The sequence below is a fragment of the Acinonyx jubatus genome, chromosome F2 (genome assembly GCF_027475565.1).
Source record: "Acinonyx jubatus isolate Ajub_Pintada_27869175 chromosome F2, VMU_Ajub_asm_v1.0, whole genome shotgun sequence".
NCBI classification, from domain to species: Eukaryota; Metazoa; Chordata; class Mammalia; order Carnivora; family Felidae; genus Acinonyx; species Acinonyx jubatus.
The window spans coordinates 18,201,323-18,222,583 of NC_069394.1; the positions used below are offsets into that span (position 1 = coordinate 18,201,323).

The 21,261-nt window shown below is 39.9% G+C and overlaps 1 protein-coding gene across 1 annotated transcript in view; it reads left to right on the forward strand.

Annotated features, from left to right (window-relative positions):
- The window catches only part of HAS2 (hyaluronan synthase 2), a 29,170-nt gene extending 9,171 nt beyond the window's left edge, over positions 1-19,999 (forward strand). The window contains exons 2-4 of the mRNA XM_015075828.3: positions 2,515-3,141; positions 15,126-15,227; positions 17,079-19,999. Of these exons, the coding sequence (XP_014931314.1) occupies positions 2,515-3,141; positions 15,126-15,227; positions 17,079-18,008 (1,659 nt within the window). The 3' untranslated portion in view covers positions 18,009-19,999. The remainder of the gene's footprint in view (positions 1-2,514; positions 3,142-15,125; positions 15,228-17,078) is intronic.
- The last annotated feature ends 1,262 nt before the right edge of the window (positions 20,000-21,261 follow it).

A 21,261-nucleotide genomic window follows, 5' to 3' on the forward strand; every position in this document is an offset into this window, starting at 1 on the left:
TTTACATACTTACGGAAGGTAGATTTCTAAGTCGTCTCTCTCTTTAGCAGTAAACTCTTATGCTCCAGGACGGAACTACCGTATTTTCCAATTGAACAATGAAGCCATATGTCTGAGGAGAGTTTGCTTATGAAGCAGAGTATCTGAATTGAGGATTGTCTCAGAAAGTCTCACACATATGGTGCCCATATCTATGCAATTGCCCAGGGGAAATGAGAAAGAAACACACACTGTGTGTCACTCCTTGAGATCAATGTGTTCCCTCCGTAAAGTTGGCTCTGAAAATGTGCCTTTTGCCCTTTGGCCTGTACTGACATATGCTGCATGTGTCTTACCGGGCAATAATACGATACATCTCAGAAATAGAAAGGTTCAGTTTTAACCAGGCTGCTGCAGTGTACTAGCAACTTTTCCCAGGCTTCAAAGGGACATTCTGTAGACTCCTATGATGTAAGAGGGTGTTCCCCCTCCAGCTGTGGCCAGCAGATGCTACGCAAACACTCTCTTTGTCCACGTGTGCTGATAAAAGCAAGGAAAATGTGAATAATGGGAAAGAATGGCAGGCAGTACTTTTGCTGGCTATGGTGATTTTAAACCCAAGCGAAGCACACACTTCAGCTTCTCCCTGGCTGAGCGTTGCAGTCCCCTTGAAATTTTTCACTCTTGTGAGAATGACTCACGTCTTGGAAACGACGAGTTCCAAGTCTGGTGCTCCCAGCACCTTTAGGCATTCGTTAAGGTGCCCGGTGGGAGTTTTCAGCATCCTGTCAGCTGTTTTAATTAACAAGGGATGCTGTGCTCTCTTGCCTCTCACTGGAACTGTTCCCCGGCACTGTGAACTTTCCATTCGTGTTGGGGTTCCCTTTATCAGCCTCCCAGGTTACATACTGTGATGTCCTGTAGAAGTGCTGGAAGGGGAGCACATCTGTGTTTGGTTGTTTTAGCTTCCTTGTTAGCTGATACTTTGTCTGTTTTTATTTTATTTAAATCCAAGTGAGTTAGCATATAGTGTAATGTCGATACTTTAAACTGGATTGTGTTTTGGCTTTTTAAAACCCTCTCAGAAACACTTCGATTTGGCTCCTCACCGCAGCTCTGTGAAGGGTCCCTGACAAATATTATTATCTCCATCCAACAAAAGAAAATAATGTCCACAAGCTAGAATCCTAGTCTCCAGACTGTTCTGCATTACCTCGGGTTGTCTTAGTTAGGGTGAAGTCAACTCCAAATTTTAAAAACACACGGAGATTTGGGGAGAGTGGTGCTCTTGGAGAGACATGGAAGTTTGTGCCCTTTCCATACCCCCCTTTCAGCTGGCTGCTTCTGAGTAATGTCCTTTTACAATAAACCAGTAATCGAGCGGGTAAGCAGGTTTCCTGAGTTCCGTGAGCCACTCTAGCAAACTAGTCAAACCCAATGTGGGCAGGTCTTGGGAACCTCTGACTTAGAGCCAGTTGGTTAGAAGTACAGGTAACAACCTGGGCTTGGGACTGGTGTCTGAAGTTGGGGAGATGAGTGGCAGTCTTGTGGGACTGAACCCTTAACCTGTGGAGTCTGATGCTATTAGGGATGGTGTCAGAATTGAGTTCAATTGTGGGACACCCACTGTTGTCTGGAGACCTGTTTGTTGGGTGAGGAACCTCCTTTCCCCGACACCCTGGAGTTGGGTCCAGGAAAAGTTGGGCCCGAAAGAAAAACAAGCTAACAAAAGTCTACCAGGTACCTCTTCTATGTTCAGCCTTGGAGATACTTCAGGAAATACAAAAAAATATATAGTTCTTCTCTACTCTGGTTGTTCAAAACCTTATTCAGAAGATACACAGACCATAGGGAGGAATACAAAATTGGCTGTTATTAAGAGCTGAAATGTGTTTCAGGCCTAATGTATCACAGCTTTTTGGTTTTCAGCTTAGAAGCGTCTTTTTATTTTTTGTTTACTTTCTTCTTTTTAAGTTTTTTTGTATTACGGCTTTAAAAGGATGGGAAATTTACCTGTTGAAATGAAGCGCGATGCTCTTTCTTCCTTAACTTATTTTATTATTATTTTTTAAAGGTTTATTTTTGAGAGGGTGTGCGTGTGTTTGCCCGAGCAATTCGGGGAGGGGCACAGAGAGAGGGAGACAGAGAATCCAAAGCAGGCTCTGCGCTGACAGCAGAGAGCCAGATGTGGGGCTTGAACTCACGAACCGTGAGATCATGGCCTGAGCCGAAATTGGACCCTTAACTGACTGAGCCGCCCAGGCTCCCCTAACACATTGTGCTTTTCAGTAGAGCCTTGCCACCGTCATCTCATTTGATCCTTGAAACAGCACTCTGAGGTCCACCAGAAGGACATCCGTATCCCTGTTGTGCAAGTGAGCAAATTGAGGTGCAGAAAGTCACTTAGCTAGTTCAGTGAGAAAGTGAGGTTGGAGCTCCTGAATGCTTCTAGTCCAACACTCCCCGTGAAACCATGTGTATAACAAGTATGGGACAAGAGTGGTTAACCAAGAGTATCATTTGATTATATTACAGATGCATTGTGAGAGGTTTCTCTGTATCCTGAGAATAATTGGAACCACACTTTTTGGAGTCTCCCTCCTCCTTGGAATCACAGCTGCTTACATTGTTGGCTACCAGTTTATCCAAACAGATAATTACTATTTCTCTTTTGGACTGTATGGTGCCTTTTTAGCATCACACCTCATCATCCAAAGTCTGTTTGCCTTTTTGGAGCACCGAAAAATGAAAAAATCCTTAGAAACACCCATTAAATTGAACAAAACCGTTGCTCTTTGCATCGCCGCGTATCAAGAAGATCCAGACTACTTACGAAAATGTTTGCAATCTGTGAAAAGGCTAACCTACCCTGGGATTAAAGTTGTCATGGTCATAGATGGGAACTCAGAAGATGACCTTTACATGATGGACATCTTTAGTGAAGTCATGGGCAGGGACAAATCAGCCACTTATATCTGGAAGAACAACTTCCACGAGAAAGGTCCTGGTGAGACGGATGAGGCACATAAGGAAAGCTCGCAGCATGTCACCCAGTTGGTCTTGTCCAACAAGAGTATTTGCATCATGCAAAAATGGGGTGGAAAAAGAGAAGTCATGTACACGGCCTTCAGAGCACTGGGACGAAGTGTGGATTATGTACAGGTAGGTTTCCGAATTCCTGCCAGGGCAAACATACGTTTAAATAAAGCAGCTTTTGTGTCTCTCCAGGCATGTGCTGTGGCCCATCCTTGTCCCTCTGAACACAGTACTCCTTTCAGTACATTTGAAGACCGCGTGACTGTTGAAAGCACATTTTGAAAGCGAGGAAAAAAAAATCTTGTGAAACTGTTGAAGACTATCTACGAAAATGCTGAACTTACGCGGTGTTATGGGTTGGAAATTGAGATTAGTTTGAACAGGAGACCCTTCCTTCCCTCTCTCCCCCTCCCTTACCTTCTCTGCCCCCTTGGTTCTGCCAAGTCAAATCCAGCGTCATTTTCCACAGTCTTAAAATCTCCAGACCTTGTACGAAAATAGCGTCTGCCGAGCAGAAGGGTCTTGAGAAAATCTGCAGGCTCCAGGGATGGCTATAAAACGTTTTTCACGGAGAGTGGGCAAAATGGGGGTGGTGAGAACAATTTTGATTTAAAAGGGTAAGGCATTCAAAGCTGGGAGACAGAAGGAGAAGGAAAATGAAAAAGGGAGAAAAACAAACACACACAAAAACGCTTCCCAGAGCAAAATCGAAGTAATGTTTATTTCACTCCCCAAACAGCATTACCTCACTCACTGCACTTGACCTTTGAAAGCATTTGTGATGGTGTTTGCTTGCATGAAAATGAGACAGGCTGTGTCTGTCATTAATTCCCTGACTGCTCTGCTTGCTCCAGGATTTCTCCCCTTCTCGTTCTCACTGAAGCTTTCTTTAGAATGTTAGTAGGGTCCCTGTGAGTTTTCTAACTGCAATTTTCTTGCAGATACTTCAGTTAAATTTTGGCCATGATGATATGGAGAAGGGAGAAATGTCTGCAGTTTAAGAGAATCCATTGGGACACTCTCCCAATCTCTAATCAGTGAAATCCGACTTTTCCGAAGACCCATCATATACTTTAGGGTCCCTGATTGTCACGAGGTCATGCCCAGTGGGATGGCATGCTCTGTGTGATTGGGGGAGAATGGGCACCGGCTTCAGAGTCAGCTGGATGACCCGCCTGGAGCAGGACCACCTTTCCAAGCCTCAGTTTCATGGAGAGAATAAGCCAGTCTCACAAAGGGTTTGAGATTACCACAGGGTTAATTCTGGTTACTATCTGAGGAGTTTTGAGGCATTTTTTCCCCCTCAGTTGGTATCAATCTGCATATTAATCTCTTCTAGGGAGTTGATAGAGTTTCACTCCCAAGTTTCTCCTAATTTCTAGAATGTTCACGATCGAGGTACTTTTAGTTAACTCAGGACATTTTTATGTATTTTCATAGTGTAACTTCAGGCCCAGATAGAGGATGAAATGATCCTTTTAAAGGAAGTGATGGGATGGCTGGGGAATTTACAGAGGGTTTGAAGACTGAAGCCTAAAATGAAGAAACATGTTTTGATATTTCGCCTTTAATTCTAGTTAAAACAATTGCTACATTTGTCATTTCTAATCAAGATGTCATTGTGTGGGTTTTCTTTTTTCTCCTCTCTTTTTTTTTTAAGCCTGTTCCTCCCAAAGCCGCTTCTTCCATCATTCCTGTGTTGAACTTTGTTTGTATCCTTGACAACTTGACATTGTGCCTGACCAGGACAAAATAATACAAGCTATGGAACGATAGCCTGGGCTCCTTGCTAGAACCCTAATCAGGCTTGAGAACTTTCCTTCCATCAGGCTGAGGCCTCCAAATAGACTAACCTGAGCACCAGCTGTTAACCGGGTCCTAAATCCTGCTAGAATTCTCCATCCATTCCAAATGTTCAAGGGGACTGACACAAGAGTAGAAAACCATTTGGCATTCTGAAATCAGGTGACTCCATCCTGCCATTCCTCATCAAAATCCCCAATTTTTAACCCTGTGTGTTCTATAAAAGTGGGAACATAACAGTCAAACTAGTACGTTCTCACCATCCATTCTGACTGACCCAGGGTCTGAGAGTTGCAAAGCAGAAGCCACAGAAAGACCAAGGAGAGAGGTTCAAGGATGTTGGCTACTAAGCATTACAAGTGACTGAATGTGGAGAACAGATTGGCTACCGAAGGAAGGAAGTAAAGTTTAGGTGCTCATACACAAGAGAGAATGGGGGCTGGGGCAGAAATAGGACCATCTGCTCACATCCTTGCTACCCTGACTGAAGACACTGCTTAGCTGGGGCAGAGATGGCGCGGATGATTGTTTTTCTCAGACGCGGCTGAATCTTTGCACTGACTAGTTCTCTTCACTTCAACCTTTTTTTTTTTAAGTTTATTTATTTGAGAGAGAGAGAGAGAGACAGAGAGAGAGAGAGAGAGCGCGCAAGAGCGCATGCATGCGGGGGAGGGGGAAACCCAAGCAGGCTTCGCGCTGTCCGTACAGAGCCCAATGCGGGGCGCTATCTCAGCATCATGAGTCGAAATCAGGAGTCCAACGCTTAATGGACTGAGCCACCCAGGCGCCCCTCCATGACCCTTTTAGCAGGAGAAAAGGAAGACTAAATTATTCAAAATAGTAGAGATGACCCTTGTTATTCATGGAGTCTGTATTTGTAAATTACCCTCCTCATTAAAATGTGGTTGTAACCCCCAAATCAGTACTTGGCTGCGCTTTTGTGATCATTTTGAGACGCGCAGAACAGCAAGAAATTTGATTCACCTGATGTTCATGTTCCCAACTGAGGTCAAAGAAGACTGTGCTCTGCCTTTTTCAGCTTTTATACTGTAAACAAGTAACTTCTTCATAATGTATTTAGTATCATGTTTTTCACATTGTTGTGCTTTTTGTTGGTGATGTAGCTGTTTAAAATGCCCCCCCAAGTGTAGTGCTGAAGTGCTTGCTGTCTAGTGTTCCTGAGCACAAAGCTATGATTGCCTTATGGAGAAAATGTATTTCTTAGGTGGGCTTTGTTCAGGCATCAGGTACAGTACCTTTGGCCCTAAATTCACTGTTAATGATTCAAATACATATAGTAAGATGTATTTAAATGGGAACACAAATAACAGTTATTTATTAGGTATTGATTTATTAGGTATTTATTAGGTATTGATCAGTAGACAAAGATGTGACCAGAGCCTCAGAGGAACCTAACCTTATATTTCTGCTAGAAGCCATTTTTTTTTTTTTTTTTTTTTTTTTTGGTGTTCTCTACATCAGTGTTCATGGAAACTTCATGGAACATAACTACCCTGAATCATGAGAATTGACAAGTATGTATGTAGTATTTGCTTGGTTCCCGTATTGTATGGGAAGCCTGAACTATTCTGAGGGCCAATGTTGAGAATGTTCTATGTCTTTTTATATCATTCATTTTAGAGGATAAGATTGGAGCACAGTGAAATAGGAATGGGACATCTGAATTCCAGACTTGAATCTGTTGTTTCCTTGCTATGGGCCTCAGCTGGTAGAACAGATGATCTCCGAGATCATTCCCAGCTCAGAACTCTAACTCAGTACAGTTTTTTTTTGTTTTTGTTTTTTTGGTTTTTTTTGTTTGTTTTTCAGTACAGTTTTAATTTCTCTGACATTTTTAACAGTTACTATCATATTTTTCACTTTCATTTGGTTTACTTTTTTAAGATTTTATTTTCAAGTAATCTCTACAGGCAACATGGGGCTCGAACTCACAACCCTGAGATCAAGAGTCACACACTCCACCGACTGAACCAGCCAGACGTCCCTCACTTTGATTTTTAGTACGCCCTTTCCCCCCAGTTTGGGCTCTTGAATGTAAGCCCTGAGTTAAATGCTACCATTATGGGACTTCCTGATTCCCTTCTTTAGAATGAGAATTCCAGCCATTTGGAATAAGGGTGTTTCTTGGCTTTAGCCTTAGAGGTGACAACATTTGGTTTCCCACGTTCCCAGCTGTCTTGTCACCTTTGTTTTACACCTTCTATGACTTTCACTCATGTTTAAGCCTTCCTAAAAAGAAAAGAGAATGACCAAATGACTCCTTTTTTAACCTTAATGTTTTGAATAGATTCTAGGTTGACCAAAGTCAGTAAGTATTTTACAACAACTTGGGTAATTCATTCTCCCAAGGAAGGTATATATCTTCCTAATTCTTTTACAAAAGAGCAACAGAGAAGGGCCAAATTGCTGTCTTTCCACTGGATGGATTTGAGATCCTTTGTCATAAACTCAATTGGTGTAGGAGAGGGTAATCTTTCTTATCCTGCCTCCTTCTCACAAAAAGAATGATTGTTTTTTCATTGAGGGTATTTTTTTTTTCTGGAATGGTTTTACTGCTAAATTTCAAAGTGTGTTTTTAACTCTAAAATTCTTAAATTTTATGATTTTGTATTTGCTACTGAATCTGAGGCTGGTAAATTTAGCTATAGACTTACTTGTAAATTCCATTTGCCCAAAATCCAAGTAAATAGAAAATCAAGATTTTTAAAAATTGAAAGTATCATGCAATATTGATAAAGCCCTAGAAGTTGGTTATGATAAAATTAATTACCATCCATCATAAGCTTTTGAGTGACCTTGTTGATTATATGAGAAATTTTAAATTGTGTGCAATATCCTATTTTTGTGAAGGTTATTTTCCATCCTAATTTTTTGGTCTCCCCTATCTCCTGCATGTATGTGGTTTCACCCAAATTATGTACTCCTTTTCAGCAGATAATTCAGTTTTCAAGTTGAGATTTGAAAAATAAAATTCTGTCTTCTACATTTATGTACTTCCGAAACCAAAGAATATGTTCCCATTTTAAATAGTATCACATGCATTAGGTTCAATGTCAATGAGATATGAAGTCAAGATGCAACAAACATTTTTTTAAGTTTTAATGGGTCCAGGGTCTACTCTTTGCTATAGGATGAATTTTCCCACAATAGAATGTACTTTCCCCAAAGGTACATTCAAGGCTATAAAGGAATCATAATCGGCTGCAAACTGCTCTCTAATTTTTTAATTTTCTCTAGTAAACAACCCAGTGTAAGGACTTTTACATTGCCTGCTCAGAATTGAGTTTGCTGAACTTAAGTTTATTGGGTATTGGACTAGGTAGGGATTGGTTCCCTGCTCTCCCAGTGAGTCATCACTTATTTACAGTGATTGTACGAAGGACCCCTTCTCTCATTGGATTAGTGTCCTTAATGGGTGTCTCTGTGTTTGGTTTGTCACTTCTGGTTTTGGTTCGTCACTTTATGTCTTCCTTTTATTGAGCATTTACTATGAGTTAGCCAATATTAAGTGCTTTACATACGTGATCGAACTAAATTACCAATATAACAAACTTTAGGTGGATGTGATTATCCATATTTTTCACCTGAGAGGTGGAGGCTTAGGAAAGTGAGGTAAGGACACTACAGTCAACAAGCTAGTCCAAGTTTATATAAACTTGGTGAATGGCGGATTGAGATCTGTTTAGTTCCAATATTTGCATGGTGCTTTCTCTTCTTTCAATAGTGTTTACTCTGGTATTATACTGTTAAGAGTTCAAGGAAACTGGCATCATCTTGTGTTTGGTAGTAAATAACTATTTGTAAATTTTGTTGTTGTTGTTCTGGCCTACCCCTTTTCACTAGATAAATGTCCCCAGGGAAAGGAGAGTGAGGGAGACTTTCCATTTACTTTGTGGTAAAGCTGTGTCAGGAAAGCTGGTAGCAGGGTCATGACCAAGAGTAAATTCCACACACTATAGAAAAAAATAGTCTCACTGGGTCAAGGTTAAGATGAAGGGTCAAGCCTTGCAAGCAGGCAAAGGATAAAAGCAGTAGCAACAGAAGGGGTCCTGATTTATTTTCAACCTGTTTCCTCATTGAAGGCAGCCAGAGTAATTAAGATTTCCTCTTAATCTGTGTAGCTCTCAGTGCCCTTTGAAGTGGTATGGGGCTCGAGTTGGGGGTGGGGAGATCCACCAGGCAGTCTGAAAGGAAACACGTTCAAAAAAGTGAAACATGGAGACTTGACATTTTAGACTTGGGTCTTAGAATTTGAACAGCATTTGGTAGAATAGGTAACAATCTTTCTTTCTTTCTTTCTTTCTTTCTTTCTTTCTTTCTTTCTTTCTTTCTTTCTTTCTTTCTGTCTTAATTTCTTTCTTTCAGTTCTATTTATTTTTTTTAAGTTCTATCTATTATTTTTGAGAGAGAGCATGAGCAAGGGAGGGGCAGAGAGAAAAAAGAGAATCCCAAGCAGGCTCCGTACTGTCAGCATGGAGCCCGATGTAGGGCTCAGACCTACCAAAAGTGAGATCATGACTTGAGCCAAAATCAGGAGTCAGACGCTGAACCGACTGAGCCACCCAGGTGCCCGGTAACACTATTTCTAAAGGAGATTTTTGTTTAAATTATAGTGAGGTAGATTAAGATCAGTGAGATAAATTGGAATGAATTTATAGTCTAATAACTTACGTAATAAACTATACACTAATCGTTTGTAACTGGATTATAGATAGTTGCAGACACATTTGAATTTGTTCATTGGGATAAGACATCCTTGATATGTAATCAGTTCCCATGGTCATTTTAGAGATTCTTTACTGAGCCATCTCTTTGTGTTAAGGATTGTCATAATCCCTGAGGTTATGGGTTTACTTAGGGAGTATAAAAATGTAAAGCTTATTACCTTAAACTAATAATACACTTCTCTACAGTCCTTTGTAAATTTACAAGGTACTTTGATATGCAGTGTCTCACTCCAGTACCATGATGATGGTAAGTGGCTTGTTAAAGGTCACAGAAGTAGTGAGAAACAGGACCCAAGACTTAATTGACGCTTCTTGATTCTGAGGGCATTTATCCTTATAATAGGCACAACTTGACAAAAGGAAAAAAAAAACTACTTTATTAATGTTTCACACTTTTTATGCAGTTACTGTTCTTTATAACACATGACGATGGAGGCATTGGGGATTTTTTTTTTTAATTTTTTTAAATGTTTGTTTATTTTTGAGACAAGAGAGACAGAGCATGTAGAGGGGAGGGGCAGAGAGAGAGGGAGACACAGAATCTGAAACGGGCTCCAGGCTCTGAGCTGTCAGCAGAGAGGCCGACGCGGGGCTCGAACTCACGAGCCGCGAGATCATGACCTGAGCCGAAGTCGGACACGTAAGTCGGACACTTAACCGACTGAGCCATCCAGGCGCTCCAGGATTTTTTTTTTAATCCACGAGAATTAAAATTGGGCTTAGAACGTATTTAATCTCAACTTAAAAAAAAATTTATGAAAGAGAACCCTCCCCCTGCAACCAATTATTTTCGTCCCACGGTTGGCAAACTCTGCTTGTAAAAGGTCTGATAGTAAATATTAGGTTTTGCAGGTCATATGGTCTCTATTACAACTATTCAACTTTGCTGTTTTAGTGTGAAAACAGCCATAGATGACATGAAAATGAATATGCTTGAGTTCCAATACAACTTTATTTATGGACACTGGGATTTGAATTTCATATAACTTCCATTTGCTACAAAATATTATTTTTTAATTTTTTCAATTATTTTAAAAGGTAAAAGCCATTTTTAGCCCACAGGCCCTAACAAAACAGGTGGCAGGCTAGACTTGGCTTGAAGACCTTAGATTGTCAGCCCCTGGCTTATTTATTTTTTTAATTTTTAAAAATGTTTTATTTATTTTTGAGAGAGAGAGAGAGAGAGAGAGACAGAGAGAGCAGAGGAAGGGCAGAAAGAGAGGGAGACACAGAATCTGAAACAGGCTCCAGGCTCCCAGCTGTCAGCACCAAGCCTGACACAGGGCTCAAACTCACAAGTCAGTCGTGAGATTGTGACTTGAGTGCGAGTAGGAAGTAGGATTCTTAAACCAACTGAGCCATCGAGGCATCCCATCAACCCTGGTTTAGATAGGAAGGAAAGGGGAGGGTGTTCCCTCTTGACTGCATTGGGGAAGGACGAAGACGGAGGGACGATGATCTTATGCACTTGAGTTGGATTCTGTGGTTAAGACTGAGGTGGCTGGTTCCTCCCAAATGTGTCTTTTTGCCTTGACACTTTCCCACTCATTTTAGTGAAAACTTTGCTTCATTTCCATAACTCTTAGTGAGAAATCCTATGACTAGTGATGATGTGGTTTAAACAAATTACAGTTGAGACATTCAGTGTGGACAGTGAGATGTTTTGATTTGTTCTCTAATTGTTTCCTGTGTGCAAATCATGGCCTGTAGTTTGTCCCCAGGTGAGGTCAAGCTCTGCGTCAACTGGTGTTTGTCCCCCACCGTTTCTAGCCTAGAGCTAAATAGCCAACATTTATGAAATCACATACGTATTATTAATTGGTGGGGAGACAACTAGAAAGCCTGTTCCCACTCTATGGATTTTCAGAGGGACTAAAGTTACACTCTTGATATACTAATAAATACAAACTATTAGGTCGATGAACATACATGCTGACTGTCATAAGTGATGGCTTTCTAGCTGGCATTCTGTCACCAAATAGCATCCAGAAGTTGGACCTCTTTTTTTCCTTTCTCCTCTTTTTAATATGGAATGCTTCACCTTGCGTGTCCTCCTTGCCCCGGGCCATGCTCGGCTCCTCTGTAGTGTTCCACGTTTCATTTATGTGCTGCTGAAGCACCTACCAGAAATCGAACTTCTTTAAAGCTCTTTGATCCTGCCACTGTAAACCCCTTCCCAGGAGATTTCTGGGAGCTTTCCCTTCCGACACAGTTAAACCCACCAGAACAGTCTCTCTCTCTGAGAACTGCTGGCTGTTTGCAGTTGGAAAGTGGGAGGGGCAGGACCAATTTAAACATTCAGAGCCTCAGAAGTGTGGTTCAAGGTCATTTCAAAGGGGCGGTTCCCTTGGCTCGCCCCTGCTCACAAGCAGGCGGAGTGACTTGCGCATTAATTCTAGATTGCCCCTTCCTGTTGTTTTTAGTCTTATTTTAGCTTTCTGGTTTTACCTTTCCCAGCCTGAGTCAATAGAGGTGGGTGTGGCCATAAGCTCAGGATGCTGGAGCTAAAGGTGGGTCGAACTCTTGCCCCCGCCCTTCTACCCGTATTCCAGGCGGGACAGGCTTGCAGCCATCCATGTACAAGCCAGTGGTAGACCAGGCACTCAGAGAGGCAAAAACGTCACTTTGGGTGAAATTTGTTTAGGCTGCTTCCGAGGCTTCGTCCAAACCCAAGTATTAGTAAAATCCTACTTTCTACACTGAAAAACTAATGCCCAGCTCTTGCCTAGATAAAGTGAGATCATGCTGGACCAAAAGAGAATACTAAAAACAAAACAAAACAAAACAAAATAAAACAAAATAAGTGGTTTTATTGAGAAAATGAATGGTCCTAAATAACTAGAGTAAAATAAGAAATTCAGATGTTAACCCTAAAATTACTATGATTAACTAAATACAGAGAGATTATAACTGAATACCCTATATACTTCTTAATTTATACGATTTTTTTAATGTTTATTTTTTGAGAGAAAGAGAGAGAGAGCGTGTGCATGCATGCACGTGTTCTCGAGGTGGGGAGGGGCAGAGAGAGAGGGAGAGACAGAATCCGAAGCAGGCTCCAGGCTCTGAGCTGTCAGCACAGAGCCCAACATGGGGCTCCAACTCACACACTGTGAGATCATGACCTGAACCAAAGTCGGACGCTTAAGCGACTGAGCCTCCCAGGCACCCCATATAAGTTTCAATCATGCATTTAAATCGCTATTTTACCAACGTTATTCATTAATACATAATATATATTTTTTTGAAAAAAAATTTATACTTTTTTCAGAAAAAAATAGCTGTCAGTAAAACTGAGACACACATTTTTTAAAATGTTGAAATTCCTTAATTAATTATGTCAGGGACTCATGAGCGAGAGAGAGGGAGAGAGGCGGAGAGAGAGAATCCCCTTTAACTCAAGACTTTATGCTTCTACAACTTATTTTCTAAATTTTTTTTTCCATTCCAAACTGGTATATGAAATCCCTACTATTTTAATAAAGTAGTATGGAGAACTGTAAAGATAATTACTTTTGGTGTAAATAAATAGGCTAAATATTGATTAAATCCATTTTGGTGAGTCAGACTTGATGGAAAAATAATGGAATTGCTGATAACACTCCAGTCTCTACTAATTCTTGTTTGGATGGGGTTGTGAAACTGGTTCATTACATGTCAACCTGATCCATTTTTATCTACTAGGCTTTGCTGTAGTCCCCAGAAAGGAATACCATGTCTTATTGGTATTAATCAGGGATGGGGAGGTGGGGGCACTTCTCTTATTTCTGGTTTTCTTTGATCATGTGGAAGAAGCTCTATCCACAGGTATAGCCTACCTGCGGGAAAGGTGGTAGCATTTCTCAGCTGTGTCACTCCTCCCTCCCTAAGAGAAGTGATTTAATCTGATTGGTGAGTCCAGGAGAAGAGGAGCTGGCTCCGTCTTACCCATTCCTTCTGGGAGTGGGTGGCCACCAAGGAGCTGGCATCGGCCAGACCTTTAGAAGGGCATGCGCTTTATCTGTAAGAGGAGGAGGCTGCCTGCACTTAGGTGCTATTTGGACTTGATAAGTCTGTCTAATACTGGAAAATGTAATTAGGAAGGCTGCTATTCCACAGGGTATAAGCCCTGTGCTCTGTATCAGCTTTACGATGATACCAGGGATATTTGGGTTTCTCATCTCCCTTATTCTTCTGTTTCATTTTCCAGTTGGCTCAGAAATCAGGCTGGAAAGAAAAGTATTTGTAACCCGGCCCCCTTGGGCCTCCAACAGGAATGTTCGTCAGAGGTTCACTAATATAGACTAATCCCAATAACTTTCTTGAAGTCATAATTTGGTTTGGTTTCAGAATTGCTTTTTTGGACCCGTATAAAGATTTAAAAAAAAATTTTTTTGATCTTTATTTATTTTTGAGAGAGAGAGAGAGAGAGAGACAGAGTACGAACAGGGGAGGAACAGAGAGAGAGGGAGACACAGAATCTGAAGCAGGCTCCAGGCTTGGAGCTCCGAGCTGTCAGCACAGAGCCCGATGCGGGGCTCAAACTCACGAACCACGAGATCATGACCTGAACCGAAGACGGACGCTTAACCAACTGAACCACCCAAGCGCCCCTGAAGATTGTTTGTTTGTTTTAATTTTTTTTTAACATTTATTTATTATTGAGAGACAGACACAGAGCATGAGCAGGGGAGGGGCAGAGAGAGAGGGAGACACAGAATCCAAAGCAGGCTCCAGGCTCTGAGCTGCCAGCACAGAGCCCAACGCGGGGCTTGAACCCACAAACTGCGAGATCATGACCCGAGCTGAAGTCTGTCGCTTAACCAACTGAGCCACCCAGGCAACCCCCCCCTGAAGATTGTTTTTAAGAACAACTATTAGCATGTCTAGAATGACTTCAGATAATTTACATTTGCTTTTATGTACAAAGGGCTGGATGAATACTTGATGCTTTAGGATAAAAAGGTGGTCTGCAGATAATGCTACCTCCCTTTCTGATGTTGTGTCAGTTGATAAGTCCTGCTCTTATGGGCAACTTGCTTCAGAACTATACGACCAAATGGAGGAGAAAGGCTTTCCTGTCTTCTAGTTACCATATGAAGATAGGGAGGAAAGTCGCTATTAAACATGCCTCCCTTTCAATACACTCTTAGGATTTTATGACCATCATTCAGACCTGAGGGATAAGTTGCCTAAAGGGGAAAAAAAAAAAAAAACCATCTATGGTGACCAACCCAGATGTCTACTAAATCCTGGAAAACTGGGATGTCACCTGGGAGATAAGACTTTCACTGCCATGATGAGGAACATCCATGGTAAACCAAGATGAGCTGGTTAGCCTACAAGACCTACCTAGCACGTCACTTCAGCTGTTCTATCCAGCAATGCCATTTACTTCAATACTGAGCTCGCTCTTTGTATCGATTGTGACATAACAAACGGTCATCCCTGGCAATAATACTTGCTTATTGAGGCCCTGTGACAATAAGGCTGAAGACATAATATATATGCCCAATTTTGACTGTATTGACTACACTCCTACTTCTTCCTTTAACTCATTTTGTACTTTTTGCTTCACAGGTTTGTGATTCAGACACCATGCTTGACCCTGCGTCATCTGTGGAAATGGTAAAAGTTTTAGAAGAAGACCCTATGGTTGGAGGTGTCGGGGGAGATGTCCAGGTGTGTAAGCCTTCACTTTCGGCATGAGTCGCTTTTAGTTATACTCTTACTCATTGATTCATTGAACACGTATTTATTACACACCAAACTCTCTGCCAGATGTGGCTTTTGGTGCTAGAGACACATTAGTATGTGCCTTGACCCACTTTATTGCCTCTTTCCTTTCCTAAATTGAAAAAAAGAATTAGGATTTCTTTGTTTAACCCTGGAATGTAACCTTTGTTTGCTGTGGCTGATAAGTGATATATATTTAATTTAAATGTGTAATGATTTCTACCGTATCTTCTTGAACCATAACTTAATGTTCTGGTAAAATCTGATGTTAGAGTTCATTTAGCTGTGAAGGTAAAAAAAAAAAAAAAAAAAAAAAAGGAAGAAGGGCAGATGATGGATTCTATATTTTATACCTATGTATTTAAAAGCTGGTCAATATATGCTTGATTAAAAATCCAAATTGGAATACAAAGAAAGAAAAGAGAAGAAGCAAGTCAAATTTATACTGGTAAGAAAGGCAAAGGAATAATTAATTATTTTAAAGTGGATTTTCTGATTATGATTTATTTCCCACTATTTTTTTTTTTTTTTGAGAGGGAGGAGGGGCAGAGGGAGAGAAACAGAGAAGGAGAATCTTAAGTAGACTCCAAGCATAAGCCGGAATCAAGAGTCAGCTGCTTAATCAACTGAGCCACCCAGGTGTCCCCCCGCTAATTCTCTTTATTTCCCAGTATTTGCTATAAGTGGAGGAACAAGTAAACAAATGTTAATGAAGGCTACTTGGAATATGTGGGATTGGAAATGAATATATATGTGAATATGTGAAAATACGTGAAGATTAAAATGAGTGCTTTGTAGGGGCTCCTAGGTGGCTCAGCCGGTTAAGCGTCCAATTCTTGGTTTCGGCTCAGGTCATGATCTCACAGTCTCATGAGTATAAGCCCCACTTCGGACTCTGTGCTGACAGCAGGGAGCCTGCTTAGGATTCTCTCTTTCCCTCTCTCTCTGCCCCTCCCCCACTTGCACTGTCTCTGTCTCAAATAAATAAAGTTAAAAAAAATGAGTGCTTTGCAAACACGTGATCAGATTTTGGCAAAAGGTGAGAAGCACGTGGAAACTTGACTATACAATTTGGGTTCTGCGTTGCTGTATAACCCATTTTACACATGCATGGTGACACTGAAGGCAAAGACAATGCCTGGAGCAGACAAAGAAACAGCCTGGTGATAAAAGAGGAAGCATGCAAAATCTAGATGAGAACTGAACAAAACTGAGATGAAAGAAAGAATTTAGAAATATTGCCAAGAAAAAGCTGCTAATTTTCAGTAGCTTTTGCATAAAGCATTATTTCAGGATTTAAGTTTTGGGGAAAGGCCAGAACAAGCAATTTATCACTGGCATTGTGTAAAAGAGAGAAAGAAGGAGAAGGAAAATTAATAGAATTGAATGAGTTGGAAATTAATCAGAACAGGAGAGAAGAGGACTTAAAAACCTTCAAATCTTAGATGGTAGGAAAGAGTGGGAAACTTTAGGATCTGAGAACTAAAGCCTAAAAATATTATAGCATAACAACAAGAAGGACAAAAAGCAGCAAAAAGAGGACAGAGTCATGAAGTAGAAAAACTATTGCTCATCAAGGAGTCCCAATGCATGGACACAATTGATCAGACTAATCTAGTAACATAGGATCAGAGAAAATAAAAGATAACTGTGTCAAAATGAAGAAGGATGCTTCATAGGAGGATCAAATAACACACTTTGCTCTAGGCAGTAACCTCACAACAGCACAGATTTTGTTGGTATTTTAGCTAAGGCTTACCTTTATTTATTCTTTTTTTTTTTTTTTCCTTCTTGCAGATTTTAAACAAGTATGATTCCTGGATCTCCTTCCTCAGCAGTGTGAGATACTGGATGGCTTTTAACATAGAAAGGGCCTGCCAGTCTTATTTTGGGTGTGTCCAGTGCATCAGTGGGCCTCTGGGAATGTACAGAAACTCCTTGCTGCATGAATTTGTGGAAGACTGGTACAATCAGGAATTTATGGGCAGCCAATGTAGTTTTGGTGACGATCGGCATCTAACGAACCGAGTGCTGAGTCTGGGCTATGCAACAAAATACACAGCTCGATCCAAGTGCCTTACGGAGACACCTATAGAATATCTGAGATGGTTAAACCAGCAGACCCGTTGGAGTAAGTCCTACTTCCGAGAGTGGCTGTACAATGCGATGTGGTTTCATAAACATCACTTGTGGATGACCTATGAGGCAGTTATCACTGGATTCTTCCCTTTCTTCCTCATTGCCACAGTAATCCAGCTCTTCTACAGGGGAAAAATTTGGAACATCCTCCTCTTCTTGTTAACTGTCCAGTTAGTAGGTCTCATAAAGTCATCCTTTGCCAGCTGCCTTAGAGGAAATATTGTCATGGTCTTCATGTCCCTCTACTCAGTGTTATACATGTCAAGTTTACTTCCCGCCAAGATGTTTGCAATTGCCACGATAAACAAAGCTGGGTGGGGCACATCTGGAAGGAAAACCATTGTTGTTAATTTCATAGGACTCATTCCAGTATCAGTTTGGTTTACAATCCTCCTGGGCGGTGTGATTTTCACCATTTATAAGGAATCTAAGAAGCCATTCTCAGAATCCAAACAGACCGTTCTAATTGTTGGAACGTTGCTCTATGCATGCTATTGGGTCATGCTTTTGACGCTGTATGTGGTTCTCATCAATAAATGTGGCAGGAGGAAGAAGGGACAACAGTATGACATGGTGCTCGATGTATGATCTCACGTTGTTTGACGTTTGCAGTCACACACGCAGACACACACAAAACCTTAGTTCCTCTTGTGGCATCAGATAGTGCCACCAAAGGAGACATATCACTGCTGCTGGGACTTGAACAAAGACATTTCTATGGGTTTATTTTGATTCTGCCAAAGTAAAACAAGACATCAATGAGAAGAAACTCAGAGTTTAACCTGTTATTTCTATGAAAATGGGAAACATTCTTTGTTTATGCACTTTTTCCTTACTGTACATCCGCCTAACAGTGTTTGTCCTATATACCTCACTAGCCATGCTTTATGTGGGTTATCACGGAAGAAAAGGATTTTGGAAACTCAAGGAAAAGTTCTTTCAACGTATACAACCTAACTTATGGACTGTGTTGATAGCTAATTTTTTTTTTTAAAGGATTTTCTGTTTAACTCTACCAAATGAAATGCCAAAGGAAATTTTAAAGGCCGTTGGCTGTGCTGTATTTTTATATAACTGTACTGTGTTTTAAAATTTTGTATGCCAATTTTTAAAGCAAATTTTGCATATTCTATATTTTACTTCTCTGCCAAAATACACCTGTTCTTTTTTATTATTATTAAAATAGGTTCTGAAAAATTCATACTTAAAAAAAAAAAAATCTACCCAAAATGTGAAGCTTGGTTGACTGATGTTGTTCATGATAGAAAGAATAAAATATTTCTCTCTCTCTCTCTACCTTTTAAAATGGAATAGTTTCTTTCTGTGAAAAATATTTAAACATTCAATATTTTAACTTCTTTTCATTTCTTTTAGAAAAGGCCAATATACCTGTCACACTTTGGAAGTAGAAATACGTACTTAGGTGTACAAAATAAAAGGAAAATCAGAAAATCAAGGCCAAAGGGGTAGAAAAGTGCAATTTTTCATAAGATTAAAAAAAAAAAGGGAATGCTAGTCCTTGAAAGAAAACACTAGGCATCAGCACTGGACAAAACATGGGTATCAGAGATTAATAACCTTTGGGGTTTCTGGCAGTGTTTCCTCAGGCTGAGTACAATGGAAAGTGGAAAAAAATTATCTGTATTATTTGGACAAACAAATACAATGCAGTTCATCATTTTGTTCTGTGGCTTGAATTCACCAGATACTGTCCACATATTGAACATAATTTGCTGGTCTTTTTTTTTTTTTTTTCCAGCTTACCAGTTCACTTTACATGTTACCATGAGGTTTACACTGGTGAGTTGGATACATTTTAATAAGTGTAAAGCCTATAGATATGAAAATTGATACATTTAAGTTCCTCTTCTACTTTCTAGGGAGGATTTTTTTTCTGAATATATGCAGATAATTGCTTCATCTGTCTTGTTATTGGCCTACATAGGTATGTTTACATAGTAAAAATAATATCAAGGTTTAATAAGTGTATCAAGAATTGGCACATAAAAGAAATTGATGGACCAGGTACCCCTAACCCGGCTAATTTAGCTACTCCAAGGGCCTCAGTTACCCAGTTTGACATTTGACATGACCCATCTTGCCTTGTAGCTGGTGCTGTGTAGACCTGTGTTAAACACAATCGAACACATGAGTCGTCGCATAGAGAATGTTGTGATGAGGCAGAGTGTGAATGTGGCAAAGGGTTCAACTATGTGCCTCTGTCATTCTGCTTCCTTTCCGTGCAGATGCCTACGTTCCATCTGTCCTGCTTAAGAAAAAGCTGCACATTCTACCTTCGGAGTACAAAAGGTACATACCATTCTGCAACTCAAACTCACTGATGGGAGAGTTGGTGGGTTAAAAACACAGCATGCCAATAAATGAAACTAAAACTTGAGTTTGCCTTTTTAACTATTTATGTTCTAAGTTAAGCTTTGATAACTTTCAAATGTCAAATTCTCTCATTCTTATAAAAGATTGAATTAATTGCCTGTATTTATTGTAGCAATTATTCAATGTATTTCCAGTATAGGATGTATAGTATAATTGATTTTTTGTAAATAAAATATTTTTGATAAGAGTATTGCCTTTTTTTCTAAGGGAAGGGGAAATTTCAAATGAAACAAAACCTCTGTTTTCCTGATGGTAGTGGAATAGATTTAAGAATGGGGTATATAGAAAATAAACAAACATAGTTGGTAAAAGGTAATAGAAATCATTTCATGTTACTAATGATGAAGCAGAAATCCCTCAAATTAGTGTGGTTTGGAAATCTGGAAAACAGAGGAGCGAGAGAGAGAGAGATTCAGTTAATATAATCTTGCCTTTTCTTTAATATTATATTTCCCTTGGAAGCATCCCAAATTTAGACAAAAATTATTTTATTATAATAATTTATCATAGTGGAGAAAAAGTCACAGATTTTCAGAAAATTCATAAGCAACTTTATTATTATAAATAATAACAAAATCTTAAAAATAACTTGAACTCCAATAGAGGGCAATAATTAAATGAATTATGGCATTTTCAAACAATGTAACATTATTGCCCATTAAAATGTTTTCAGAGAACATGAGGATATTGGAAAAATGTTACATTAAAATTTTATAACCATTTTGTACAGTAACATCTCAAATTTGTAAAAAGAAACATGTTTAAATATCATCTCTACTATTGGGAATATCACAGGTTTCTATACTGTATACATTTTTGTATTTTCCAAATACCATGATCCTGTATTGTTTTTATAATCAGAAAAAGGACAATAAATATTGCTTTTTTTAAAAAAGTGGGTCGGGGCATCTAATAGCATTTCCTGGTTTGAGGAACTCTGATGCTAATCCATTTTGCCACTCATCCCTCAAATTCATCTTGCTTCCTGATTTTCTTTTTAATAATTATTTAGTTCCTGAGAATCTCTCATTACTTTGGCACAGTTACATTATACACACACACACACACACACACACACACACACACACACACAATATAAAACAACGTTAAGCCACTGACCATTATTGCCACTCCAGTGATGGTTCTAATCTCAGTGATCAGTGATTCACTGATAAAGTCACTTGGTGCTCTGTTAGAGGCTGGCAAAGTTAACATAACGAGCCAGTATACAGGGTAGCCTTTTCTGGCTGTGTGGTCTGTCATGTGACCACTCTTCTCTTCTTTTGGACTACAAAAGCATCCATAGGCAGTATGCCAACCAATGCGTGTGGCCAGCTTCCAATAACACATTATGGACACTGACATTTGAATTTATAATTTGCATGCATTTTGAAGTATTCTTTTGAGTATTTTTTAGTCATTTAAATATCTTAAAACTATTCCTAGT